This window comes from Eschscholzia californica, unplaced genomic scaffold (genome assembly GCF_041429995.1).
Source record: "Eschscholzia californica isolate CP2 unplaced genomic scaffold, dmEscCali1.0.p SCAF_5, whole genome shotgun sequence".
In the NCBI taxonomy this organism is placed as follows: domain Eukaryota; kingdom Viridiplantae; phylum Streptophyta; class Magnoliopsida; order Ranunculales; family Papaveraceae; genus Eschscholzia; species Eschscholzia californica.
In genome coordinates, this window is record NW_028238472.1 from 53,922,727 (window position 1) to 53,934,790 (window position 12,064).

At 38.0% G+C, this 12,064-nt stretch overlaps 1 protein-coding gene across 2 annotated transcripts; it reads right to left on the reverse strand.

Moving 5' to 3' along the window:
• Positions 1-1,065: 1,065 nt before the first annotated feature.
• Positions 1,066-10,082, reverse strand: LOC147540716 (uncharacterized). Of its 2 annotated transcripts, XM_086644660.1 has the most exons (16): positions 9,889-10,057; positions 8,540-9,053; positions 8,153-8,423; positions 7,380-7,678; positions 6,805-6,975; positions 6,314-6,678; positions 5,932-6,229; positions 5,747-5,847; positions 5,604-5,663; positions 5,433-5,515; positions 4,402-5,001; positions 3,998-4,072; positions 3,642-3,712; positions 3,493-3,550; positions 2,188-2,461; positions 1,066-2,049 (listed from the first exon to the last, which is right to left on the reverse strand). In XM_086644660.1, exons 2-16 carry the CDS (start codon positions 8,944-8,946, stop codon positions 1,358-1,360), a joined length of 3,825 nt encoding a protein of 1,274 aa, XP_086500786.1. In that variant the 5' UTR covers positions 8,947-9,053; positions 9,889-10,057; the 3' UTR covers positions 1,066-1,357. The 2 variants fall into 2 exon arrangements, with proteins under 2 accessions (XP_086500786.1, XP_086500785.1); XM_086644659.1 differs by having other exon boundaries at positions 5,932-6,678; positions 9,889-10,082.
• Positions 10,083-12,064: the final 1,982 nt, after the last annotated feature.

Genomic DNA, 12,064 nt, shown 5'->3' on the forward strand with positions numbered 1-12,064 from the left:
CCGGGATCTGCTCAGAAAGTTCATTCTGCAGCTGGATCATGTCCTGTCCCCCTGAAAGAAGAGGAGCTCATACAATTTACTCCATGATATTAAACATAGAATAGCATAGTAAAAGAACCTGAAAGCATCTCAAAATGCTGAATATTTCCACTACAAGCAAATAGCCTAATCCAATTTTCCTCTTAAATTTTTTTCCAAGTGCTACCGATGGTCATACTTTTGTTTTTTTGTAGTTCAGGGTTTATAAGACCCTCTGGCAGCGCCACATGCAATATATTCGTTCACTTTATAGGAATTGTATGACCAAACCTACGTTCCCCACTCCAAAAACCACAAAAAACTCAAGTCTCACTTTCCCAAAGTGAAATTATTCAAAAATGTTAGTCAGAGAGTACACGACTATTAGGCTAACAAAATTATCAACTTAACTACCACAGACAATAAATTCCACGACTCTACATCATAATGTGAATACTTGAAGTGAAAATTTTGTTATTACGTTGATATTAGCTACTTATCTGGTTTAGATATAAGTTAAAAAGGAACACGAAATGTTAAGCAATTACCTGAACCGCAGAAACTGAGTACTAACTTTCCCATTAAAAATATCTTAATGGTTCATGGCAAGAAAAATGGGTACACGAAAAAAATAGACTGCCAAAGATGATTCTGTAGCGCTTCCTGCATATACATATAATAACAATTTGAAAAGCATCAGAATATAACGTAAGAAGTTATAACAGGTTTGTAAGGTATAATAAGCTTAAAACATGTACCTGCATCGTTTTCATGGGAATTAGGTCCTGGTTGATTGCAATAGAATTTTTGCTTCGGCTGAACTTTAGAATCTAAATCAATAAAGCTAATACCGAAGTAGTAAATACCTTCTATCATCATTCTTTTTTCCTTCCAAACAAACGATGGACCAACAATAAAATAGGATACTTGGTTTTACTGATCATGTTAACAAACTGAGATTATCATACTTGAAGTATCATGAGAAAAAATGAATGAAGAAGATAATAAATATCAGCAATCGGCATGAACGATACCTGTAAGAAAGTGTTGGTAAGAAACCACCAGATCTTTATTGAAATATTATATATGTACAATTGACACGGTTCTTGGATTTTTTACACGCTATATAAACAAGATCCGTGTTTGCTAAGTAACTGTTGAGGATCCACTTGCTTGACATTCATCCCCCCAAAAAGTAACAAAATCTATGAAGTCCCTAAAAGAATCTATAACCTACTTACCGATCTGGCTGTAAAACGATCATCCACGACACAATTTTTTTTTCCCGTTCATGTGTTGTTTAACAGACACAATCACTGAATTTACAAAGTGGGGAAACTCAACCTATCATTTTCAAGTCGGAAAGGTCATCCATTGGAATCTCGAGACCCATAAAATCAATGTCTTGCAGTCCTTCATCATCAATATTGAACCATGAATCCAAATCCTGCCCTTGCCCGTCAAGATCATTCGGAATACCTAATTCATCCATTCCAGGAAGAGGCAGATCGGATAAATCAAGAGGCTCAGACAGGTTTGATGTGTCCAAGATCATCTCATTTTTCTTCTTAATATTGATATCTGGAGTCATTGCACAAGGTTTGGGAGGAGGAATTGATACTGATTTGGGTGGCTCAGGATTTTTACTCAGAAGAACATTGACAGAAGCAGATAACGGAGTAGTCCTCTGCTTAGGCTTTGATTTTGGCTTCCTTTCACCCCTCAAACTGCCTAAAGCTGGCCGACCAATTTTAGCAGTGCCATTTCTTTGTAACATCTCATTACCCTTGCCCTCTCTATCTCTGCCACTCCGTTTTCCTTTAGCCCCACTTGAAAGAGAACTACCAATACCTGAATTTGCTCCTAAAGAAGTACCAAAAGTTCCACCAACTACATCATCCAGCAATAACTCCCTCTTTCTTACCTTACTTACCCCTTTATTTGTAGTATCTTCTGAGAAGTGGTTAATTGATGCAAGACCATCTGAATGATACTGGCCATGGCTTGCGATGTGATGTTTACTTACAAGACCTACAAAAAATAAAAAAATTGCTTACTCAACAAAATATTAATCAAATATCAAAAGAAAGAATCACCTGTGGAAGCAGTTTCAAATAATGAACTAATCATGCAATACATTTCCAAATACAATGATAAATTTATGTGCACCTGAAACCCGAACTTCTGAAGAGCAGCTCGGAGTATTCGCGTTCAGATTGGCAGATTCTCCTTCTACGATACTATCCAAAGATTCTGAAACCTTCGAGTGGGAGGAAGCGGAGCGGAATAAATCGAGGAATACAGGCTCACTAAAGCAACTCTCACCAAAATCTTCAAACTTTCGACATCGTTCTAGTGTTTGTTTAACTAAAGATAAAGCAGTCTGCTTTGCTATTTTGCTGCCTGCACCTTTCCCATAAGAGGCACTAAGACCACACCGTGCCTGTCAGACATAGAGTTAGATTTTGTATCTACATCTACTTGTACACAATTATGTAAGAGAGTAGGACCGTAATATGCACTATAGGTTAACGTGTTTTGTTTGTGTATATGTAAAAAAGCTTGATCCAGAAGTAATAAGAAACATAAAACACCTAATAACTTAACAAGAACATATAGTTTTCGGTCATGTCCCTCTGCTGCTTACCTCATACAGATCTCCACTACCAAAACCTGTACGAGTCCATGTTACATATAGATAAAGATACACAGAAAATAACAAACGAATAGACAATATTAAGAGAAGGAAGTCGTGAGTGGTTATGGACAGAGCATAAACTTGAGCCTTCAGTGGTTGTTGAGTAGAAAGGCGTGAGCTTGCGGCTTACAGTGAAGGAAGGGAGAGGTCCCACCAGTTTCGTGTAGAAGAGTTTTTGGGTTGAGAGATTTGAGTTTTTCTGGTACTTTTCTAAAGTAGATTTATGTAAATTTAAAGCCATTGAGTTCCTCATCAAAATAATCTAGGCAAGGAAAATGTTAAGTGCTCCTGATGACAATAACACTGGATGATAAACAAGACATAGAGTAGCAATCATAGTAATGAAATATCAAAAATCACGAGAAAGGAAATGCCTGACAGCAAGCTTCTAATGAAGTAATGATTACAGAGACATGGCCAAAAAATTCTAGTTTTCTTCTACTTACTCAGTGGCAAACGTGATCACCATAAAGTCTCATAAATAGTGTAAGCCTGGGAAACTGAGAGTTTAAGTAATAAACTCAGCCCATTGAATCATCAATCAACACATAGTGTGAAAAATGAGTAACATGTCTGAAGGTGTTGACCTACAGTGAAGTACGACGATTTAAATGTTTCTATGAAGGTAAATATGGGATTCTGGGAAGTACTAACAGGGGTTCATAGACTACTAATACACTTTAAGTGGTTCTCAAAATGCTATGCTTTTCAGATCAGAAATGGAAAGATAAAAGTGATAGACAGATAACATTTGTTCGTGAACAGCAAAATATTACCAAATATTTGTTATACGTCAATCCTACAAGTTTATCGAAAGCTCTGCGCTCAATGTCCCTGTACATCAAACATGGAACACCATTAGGTCCATAGAATGAGCGGTGCAAGTGAAGCAATCTCAGAGAAGCATTTACAGCCTACAGTTTACCTTTCTTGAAGTTCTCTCGCCTCCATTGCGGATTTCTCCACTTCACAGAGCAATTTTTGCTTCTTCGTAACCTACATTAATAGTAATAGTGAATTACGTTGATTTTTCCCCAGTCTAGATCTAATGGATTTTATAGCAGCTTAATGATCATTCCATTGGGTCTCCAGAAGAACAAAATAATGTGAAGACATCACAATGGATTAAATAACATGCATCACGGATTCACGGCTGATTAGTATTGTACCGGAAAAATCTGAGTAGTCATAAGTTTAAGACGGAAAGAAGAGAAACTTTGATTAAGAAGATAGAAGCTGGACAATAGAATGAGATTTGTTTGATGAGTTGAAAGTAAGAACCTGGTACTGAAGCTTTTTCTCTAATCTGCTGATATCTTCTTGAATCTCTTCATCTTCTCTATGAGCTAGGTCAGGCTGAAAAGAGATGAATGAAACTTAAAAAGGAAAAGTGAAGAATAGTACTTACCAGGGATTTACTGGAAAAGTTTACAAGACAATAAACACTTGCAACATATTCACTCAAGGGTAGCACTTAATAAGGCGCACGGTAGAGAATCCTAATTCTCATTTCCGCTCGCGTCTAATCAGATAGCAAAAATTTTAACAAAAAGAGGCTACATATGCCACATCCTAAACTTACTAAACAATAGCATGCATTAAATTGGGTACGGCATAAAATGGTGGAGGCACTTGATTGAACATTATAAGCCCATTATACATGAAAATATGATAAAAGAACCTACCACTGGGACAGGTTCAAGAAATATTCCAACACTCTGAAGCTCTAAAAGAAGTCTTTCATCCATCGACATCTGGTTGTATTGATGTTCAGAAAAACACATTTCAGACACCACTTTTTGGTCCACATGGAACCCATTTAGGGAGTTCCCGAAGCTCGAGATTATTTCATCATTTGTGATTGCTGGAAAATCTAACTCATCAAACTCCAGCCCGTTGTTATATATTTGAGTGGGATGTGCCCTAAAACCATTTGAAAAGGTTTTCTGAAAGGCCTGAAGATTTGCTAATGATTGTTGATCCAAGAATTCAGAGTCCAACTCCATATCCAACTCGAATCCGTTACCATTAGCATCACAGTTGAAGTCATCTTCTACTATGTGGTGAAATCCTTCAACTTCCGTCTCTGAAATGAAAGCCGCCATAAGCCTCTGGCAAAGAGGAATGACTTTCTGATCTCTTCTTGGTACTAAAAAGTTCGACAAATTCTCTAATTCACTGGAAATACCAATTCCACTTTTACAGTCGATCAACTCAGACTTGTTTGTGATAGCTCTACACAGAGAACCTGTAGGCTGTGTCGGGAGATCGGATCCAAGACTTCTCTGAAATGGGGGAAAAAAGATAGTAAATATACAAATACTGAAGCACACTCGACCTAAAATCTAATTTCAACAATGAGTTTACACGGAGGCTACAATGTATAGCAAACAGGTCATCATGATGGAACAACTAACAAACAGGTTGTACCGCAACCACGAACGGAGGTAGTCTGCTTGTTCACTGATGAAGTTCAAATCATTTCCTCATAATTTTGCATTTTAAATTACTTCAGACTTCGGTGGTGGTCGCTTGTAGGTAGTGATGGGTCTTAGAATTAGTGGTTCCCTGAAGCTAAAAGCAGTTCTGTTTAATATTTATTTGGACCTTAGAGTTGAAATTATGAGAATCGCGAACTAAGCTGAAAAGATGGAGACTTTTGAGGTGATAGATTTAGAATCCAAGGGAAGGACAGAATTGGTGTTATATAAAATACCTGTTTCTTCAGAAAATCTATATCTTCAGCCGAGATGACACGGAAGAGCGGCTCCATCTGTCTCCAGAACAAGCTATCATGACCTGTATAAAAAGAAACAATAACTCAAACAAAATGTTCTATTTGTGAAAACGTGAAGTGGACAGAGAAAATTGTAAGGGAGAAGTTAACCAGGTTTTATAGCAGCATTTACAGCAGCCAATAGCACTTCCTTCACATCATCTGTTTCTCCTGAGAAATGATGGGAATATACAGGTAAATAACAGAATTGAACAAATAAATTTATCATTGAACTAGGGTTATATGCCAAATACCGAGAAAATCTTGAGTTCCACTGTTTGATACGTTCCTAGAACGTGTATAAGCCTTTCGACCAGAAAGCTTCCTCGTTGGTGGGCGACCCACTTTACCATATCTAGAGGACATGATAACATATGAGCAAAAAGACCGTTCACAAAATAAAAGTAGATACAATATAGCTCAATAAAAAACGTATTACCTTTCAATCTTACCGCAGCCAAGTCTTGTAGTTCTGAGTTGTTTTGATGTAACTGCACTATCTAGATTATCAACTGACATCGGTATACTGGATCTAGCAGAGGTATTACCCCTAGCTGTCCTTCCATGTCTCCGAACAGTATCTCCAAGATCTTCATCTTCTATTCTATTTTTTCTTGAAGATGGCACAAGAGTTGCAGCCTTGTGAACATTCTGTCCAGCTTTGTCATCCATATCATCACTAGCCTTCTTCCCTTTATCCTTGGATATGATTTCAGCAGCTGCTGGCTCCTCATTTTCTGAAAATGCAACCGACGAGAACTGGTCACCTTTGAATTTAACCTTCTGCAGAGAAATACCAGGTGAGCGCCTTAAGCAAGTACCATTTTGAGTAGCAACAACATCGGATATATCATTTGTAGCTTCATCAGGTCCTGCCAGAAGAGGGATAAAGTTTGACCTCCTTGGTATCTTTTGTGGCCTTTGTCTAGCGACTCTACCCCATTGTGCCGAAGGTGGTGACTGAGAGCGTTTTGACGGTGTTCGTTTGCAGTTGTTAGCTCCAACAAAAGCCTGAATCTTGTTTGTGCCTTGGGACATCTCCCAATCATCAAGAACTCCAGGTCGTTGAACATTGGGCGATAATTTGGGGATTGGACCAGAACCTGACTTTGGCATTCTAGGTAGTGGATTTATTTTTGTTGTTGAAACAGGAGAGGCCAAACTACTACTTTCACGAACATTCAGCCTGGATTTGGTAAAAAATTATTGATGGACAAATTAAGGACGGGAGAGGTCAAAATTAAGAATTAACTCCAGAAGAAAACCAAATAAGAATGACGATATCAAAAGGTTGCATAAAGTTGTTGCTTACTTGTTATTAGCTTTCGGGATGAACTTTTCAATCCCGGCACCCACAACACGGTCTCGTATAAACAAAGGAGAGTCATTGTCTTGGTCAGTACGTTGTGGGGAATGCGTAACAATGCCAGTTTGATGACTGGTGACATCTAATTTATCAGCAGCTCCAAAAGAAGGACCAGATCTACAATAAGATACTAAGATACTCAATAAAAGGGAAGTAAAAATATCCATGAGCCACACCTCATTCTAGTGAGGAAGTATATAGTGTTGGACAAAATAGAAAGATTAAGGAGGGCCTTCGCAACTGCATACAGATTGTGATTTTCAATCAGATACCATGTCATGGAGACGATCTGAATGATAATGGTTCAATCATGACGATAAAAGCTAAAAGGCAGAAGATCTATAATGAACTTAAAATCAGAAAGCAAATCTGCTTCCAACATAGTATTATCTCTGTGTCTCCTTTGATGAACACAAAGACAAATTTAACCATGTGGCTGATAACTATTAGATCATATAAATTCGATTAACATTCATAGATATATATTAGCTGTAAGTTTATACCACTACATCCAACAATACCTTGTACCATGAATGTTGCTTAATCTTGACCGGGCATCAACGCCAGCCCTTGGTTTTGTCTCCCTTTTAAATTCCCGATCACCATCGGTTCTGTTTGACACTCCATTTGTAGAGACATCTGATTTTATTCCCGAACGCTTTTTCCTCGTTCTTACACTGTCCCAGCCATCTACACAGACAGGTAAAGTTTGATCTTTCTCTGCGAATTGAAGAGGACCACCATCTGCAAGTCCAGACATTTCTTTTCCCTTATTTGTGGCACCAGTTGGCCTGCCAAGAGCATTCCCACGTGTATCCATCTAGATCAACCATAAAGAAGTACAGGACCCCGTTAAATAAGATCACCAACAGACAAATAATTCGAGTAATGTGCAAATAACGTTAATAAGGTTTACTTGCAAATAAATAAGTATAACTTCGTTAGACATTTTAGAACAATTTCCTTCATGTCTAAGGAGTTTCTGACACATATCCAGCACAAGTGTCAGAGCGTATTATCCACAATGAAACCACACTAAGGACGAAGACTGAAACACATTTCTATCTATTTAATTATTTGTTCTGAAGTCCCGAGAGGACTTGTTGGTAAATTCTTGCACTAAATAAGAAAGGCCCGACGTATGAAATGATAACATAGAGTGACAGCAGTTAAAATACTCTGCCGCAATCAAACATTTCAAATACCATACAAGTAACTTATATGGGGTACTTATAGAGTCATTGACAACCTGTAACAAATTATTTGAAGAGGTTAGACTGAGAAGAGAGTTTACATCTGTAGAGGTTCGGAAGCGGTTATTAGGAACAACATATTTGGTATGCTCTTCTAACTTCTGTTGCTCTTGGTCAAATCCAGTAGAAGTTCCACCACTCTGGGTTGATAACTTTGCTGCAGTTCCTCCAGGGAGAAGACGGTCCCCTGCTAATATGGTGTTCGACCTATTAGTTAGTTGAACATCAGAGCGAGCCTTCCTCCTTGCCCAAATGCTGGGGAAATGCTTGTCAAATCTCGAAATTGTCTCCTCCCAGAGTTTTATTTGACCACTGTTAAGTCAAACAATTTTATAAGCTAACAATATAATCTATTATCGTACTGCAGTATAAACAAATATAATATGGAGGAAAGAAAAAAAAAAGGAAAAAGAAATATGATTAACTACCTAGCCGTAATAGCACTGTCACGTATAGTGTCCTTCACACGCTTAATCGCCTCCACAGGAGCAGGTACCAGCCTGGTTGCTGAAGAACCAGACAGGGAATCATCGGATGAAATACCAAGAGAAGTAGTTACCAATCGACTAACATCCACTTGCTGAGGGAACTTTTGCCTCGAAGCCACCATTTTAGTATCAAGAGGCAAGCTATGAATAAAATTTGTCACATCTCCTTGCGACAATGAAGACCCGCTTCTCGACATGTCAGGACGTGATAGCATGCGATTTTTGTTCTCTCGGAAGCTGCCTGACCTGTCCAATGAAGCAACTGCATGGGCTCCCCGTTGTCCAACACGGGAGGCTGGCCTACCTGGACTACCAGAAGGCCGATCGGATTTGTTGCTTGTTGCCATTGAATTAATATCTCGATACCTTTTCAGTCACACAGACAAGGGGATGCATGACCAACACGATACCCAGACTGAACAGCGGAATTCAAAATGCTAAAAACGAGATAAATCTGCAAATCACCAGTAAAATTTAGAATATATTAGTATAGAAGAGTTTGGTCATGGAGGAAATAAAGGTTTAGAATGTCCAAGAAGCCAACCATTTGCTACCAGTATCGATATTGTCCCCACTTTTGCCGCCTCAGGCCCAAGCTGTGGGGTTTTGTTCTTGGCGAAGGCTCCATGAGCCCATCCAAAAGGCCTCACTACTTATTAAGCTTGAGTTTACATCTACAACCCAGGCTTCGAACACTCTCGTGAGCGATGTGAAACTATCATAATCCCCCCACCCTCACGAAGAGCCGTCATTGACACCCCAAGCCCACAGGTACAAGGTTTTATTCTAGCGAAGGCTCCACGAGCCCACCCAAAAGGCCTGAGTACATATTAAGCTTGAGCGAACACCTATAGCCTAGGCTTCCGACACTCTCGTGAGCAAAGTGGGACTATGACAATCCCCCCACCCCTCACAAATAGTCTGTCACTTGTGACACCCCAATCCTTAACAATATCTATAACTGCTAAATTCACAGACTTTACTAGAAATTTATCAGAAGATCTTCAAATTCAGCATGTACTAAACATAATTCATCAGTAAACTAACAAAACTCTAAAATTCAGATACTATGACGTAACAATCTTTCTTTCTTTTAGGGGGTAAAGAAACGACGATATCATTCGTCAACTAGGTTAAACTAATAAACTTAAATTTGCGAAATTGAAACCCTAGAATCAAATTAAAAAAAAAAATAAAGCGATCATAATCTATGTGAAATTAACAATCTAAGATAAACAAAAATTGTATAAGAAAACGATGTGAAGAACTCATGAATTGAAGAGAATTACCCTTCGGATGAGGAATATAGTAGTAATTGATCTTTGTTGTTGAGCGATGGTCAAAAGCTAGGGTTTTGCGGGAAAAAACGAGTTGATTTGGAGGGAGATTATTAGTAGCGCGCTTTCGCGTTAATTTTCCCCTTCCCTCTTTCAATTTCGTTTTCTTTATATTATTTTCTTTATTTTATACATAAATATAATATAATATAATTATTCAACAAAAAAAATTATGTATATATATAGATATTTTTTCTTTTGTATTTTTTTTATGAGATAAACCATATACTAATATATATGTTAGTTGTATAGTCAGCATTACTTGTATAGTTTTGCTTTAATCTTTTTGCATTTGTCCGGTCAGAAACTCGATTAGTCGATTATGGGAGGAAAAAAATCCTAAAACTATAAATAAAATTGTTTATGGTTTGTGAATGTCATAACGAATTAGTTGTTTTGTTTTTTTATGTGTTTTTTTTTCTCAAAAGTAGATTCCATAAATCAAATAAACCATCTAACCGTACCGAACACGGCAGAGGATAAAACGTGTACAAAGTCCATAAAATTACACTTAATTGAAATTAAGCAAGTGCCAGAGATATGTTGAATAAAATGTTCCTCTCCTTAAAATCTACTTTTTAATTATTATTATTTTCCCTAAAACCAACTATAGTTCACTCATAACAAGAATTTTTTTTTTCTAATAAAAGGACTAACACCCCTATTTTACTATTTCCAACAAAGAAAAAACTCTAAATAGATGACGAAAGGGAACAAATTCCAAACCATGTAAATCGGTGCTAATTTGAGCATGTCATTGGTGCTCAAAGGCTTCTAGGACGGACTTCCACTCACCCATGTTTAGAGGTCATTTTTTTATATGAATCATGTTATAAGGAATGTGGCTGCCCATAAATCATTGGTGATGCAAGGGATTTGGGTGCCTTTAATATACCCTTTTTCTTATCCAACTTGTATCTCTAGCCACCCACCATTCCTACAATACCACCTTGATGTGGTGTCACCTTATGGTAGCTCCATATGAGAGGTGTCACCTTATGGTAGCTCCATGTGACAAGTGTTTGTGGTTAAGTGACACCACATCATGCAATGTCATCTTGGTGGTGACAACACACCATGCAAGTGACAACACATAGGGTATGTGTCAACATCCTATTAGTTCTCCCACCCTATAAATAGATGTACTTTGTGTATTGTTGATATAAGTTTGTGAGAAATGAGAAAGTGTATGGAAAAGTTCCATTAAGTTGCATGCATATATACACACACATTGAAGCAATTAGACCGACAAATTTACAACACGTTATCAGCACGAGTCTCTAGCCAGCTGAAAGAAGCCGTTACTCTGCTCATTTGCCGAAGTCAACATCGGTGAAATATCGAACAAACTAAGCCGCTACTCCGTCTGGTGAAAGGTATGGATTCCAGAAGAAACATATCTAAAGGTGATGAAGATAGCTGTCTAGCAGACAGTGGGACCACAAATTCGATACTTCGAAATACAAAATATTTCTCGACCTTAAAATTATGTGAGGCAAATGCGATTACTATCGCTGGCTCATCAAACATTATAGAAGGCTCCGGAAGAGCTACTATAATATTGCCCCGTGGTACGAAAATAATTATTGAGGATGCTTTGTACTCGACTAGATCCCTGGAGAATCTATTGAGTTTCAAAGACATTCGTCTGAATGGGTACCACGTCGAGACTGGGTCTGAGAATGATAAAGAATATTTATATATCACCTCGAGTATATCATGCCAGAAGCGTGTTCTGGAAAGACTTGAAGCTCTTTCTTCTGGGTTATATCTTACAGAGATTAAAACAGTTGAATCATATGTCGTTGTCAACCCGAAGTTGCACGATCCAAATACTTATAAAATTTGGCATGATCGACTAGGACACCCAGGATCTACCATGATGAGTAGAATAATACAAAACTCTCAGGGACACCCTCTTCAGAACCAGAAGTTTCTGATAGATAGGGATTTTACTTGCACTGGTTGCTCACTGGGGAAGTTTATTACTCGCCCATCCCTGACGAAAGTACATATCGAATCTCCCAAATTTTTGGAAAGGATTCAAGGTGATATATGTGGCCCTATACACCCGCAGTGTGGGCCATTTAAATATTTTATGGTATTAATAGATGCATCAACTAGATGG

What these genes read in the sequence shown, in the direction of transcription:
- LOC147540716 (XM_086644659.1), bottom strand. Translation starts at nt 8,946, where the DNA reads ATGGCAACAAGCAACAAATCCGATCGGCCTTCTGGTAGTCCAGGTAGG. An exon ending in AGCAACATTCATGGTACAAG is followed by an intron (nt 6,976 to 7,379) that starts GTATTGTTGGAT and finishes ATCTTATTGTAG; the next exon opens with ATCTGGTCCTTCTTTTGGAG. An exon ending in ATCCCGAAAGCTAATAACAA is followed by an intron (nt 6,679 to 6,804) that starts GTAAGCAACAAC and finishes TACCAAATCCAG; the next exon opens with GCTGAATGTTCGTGAAAGTA.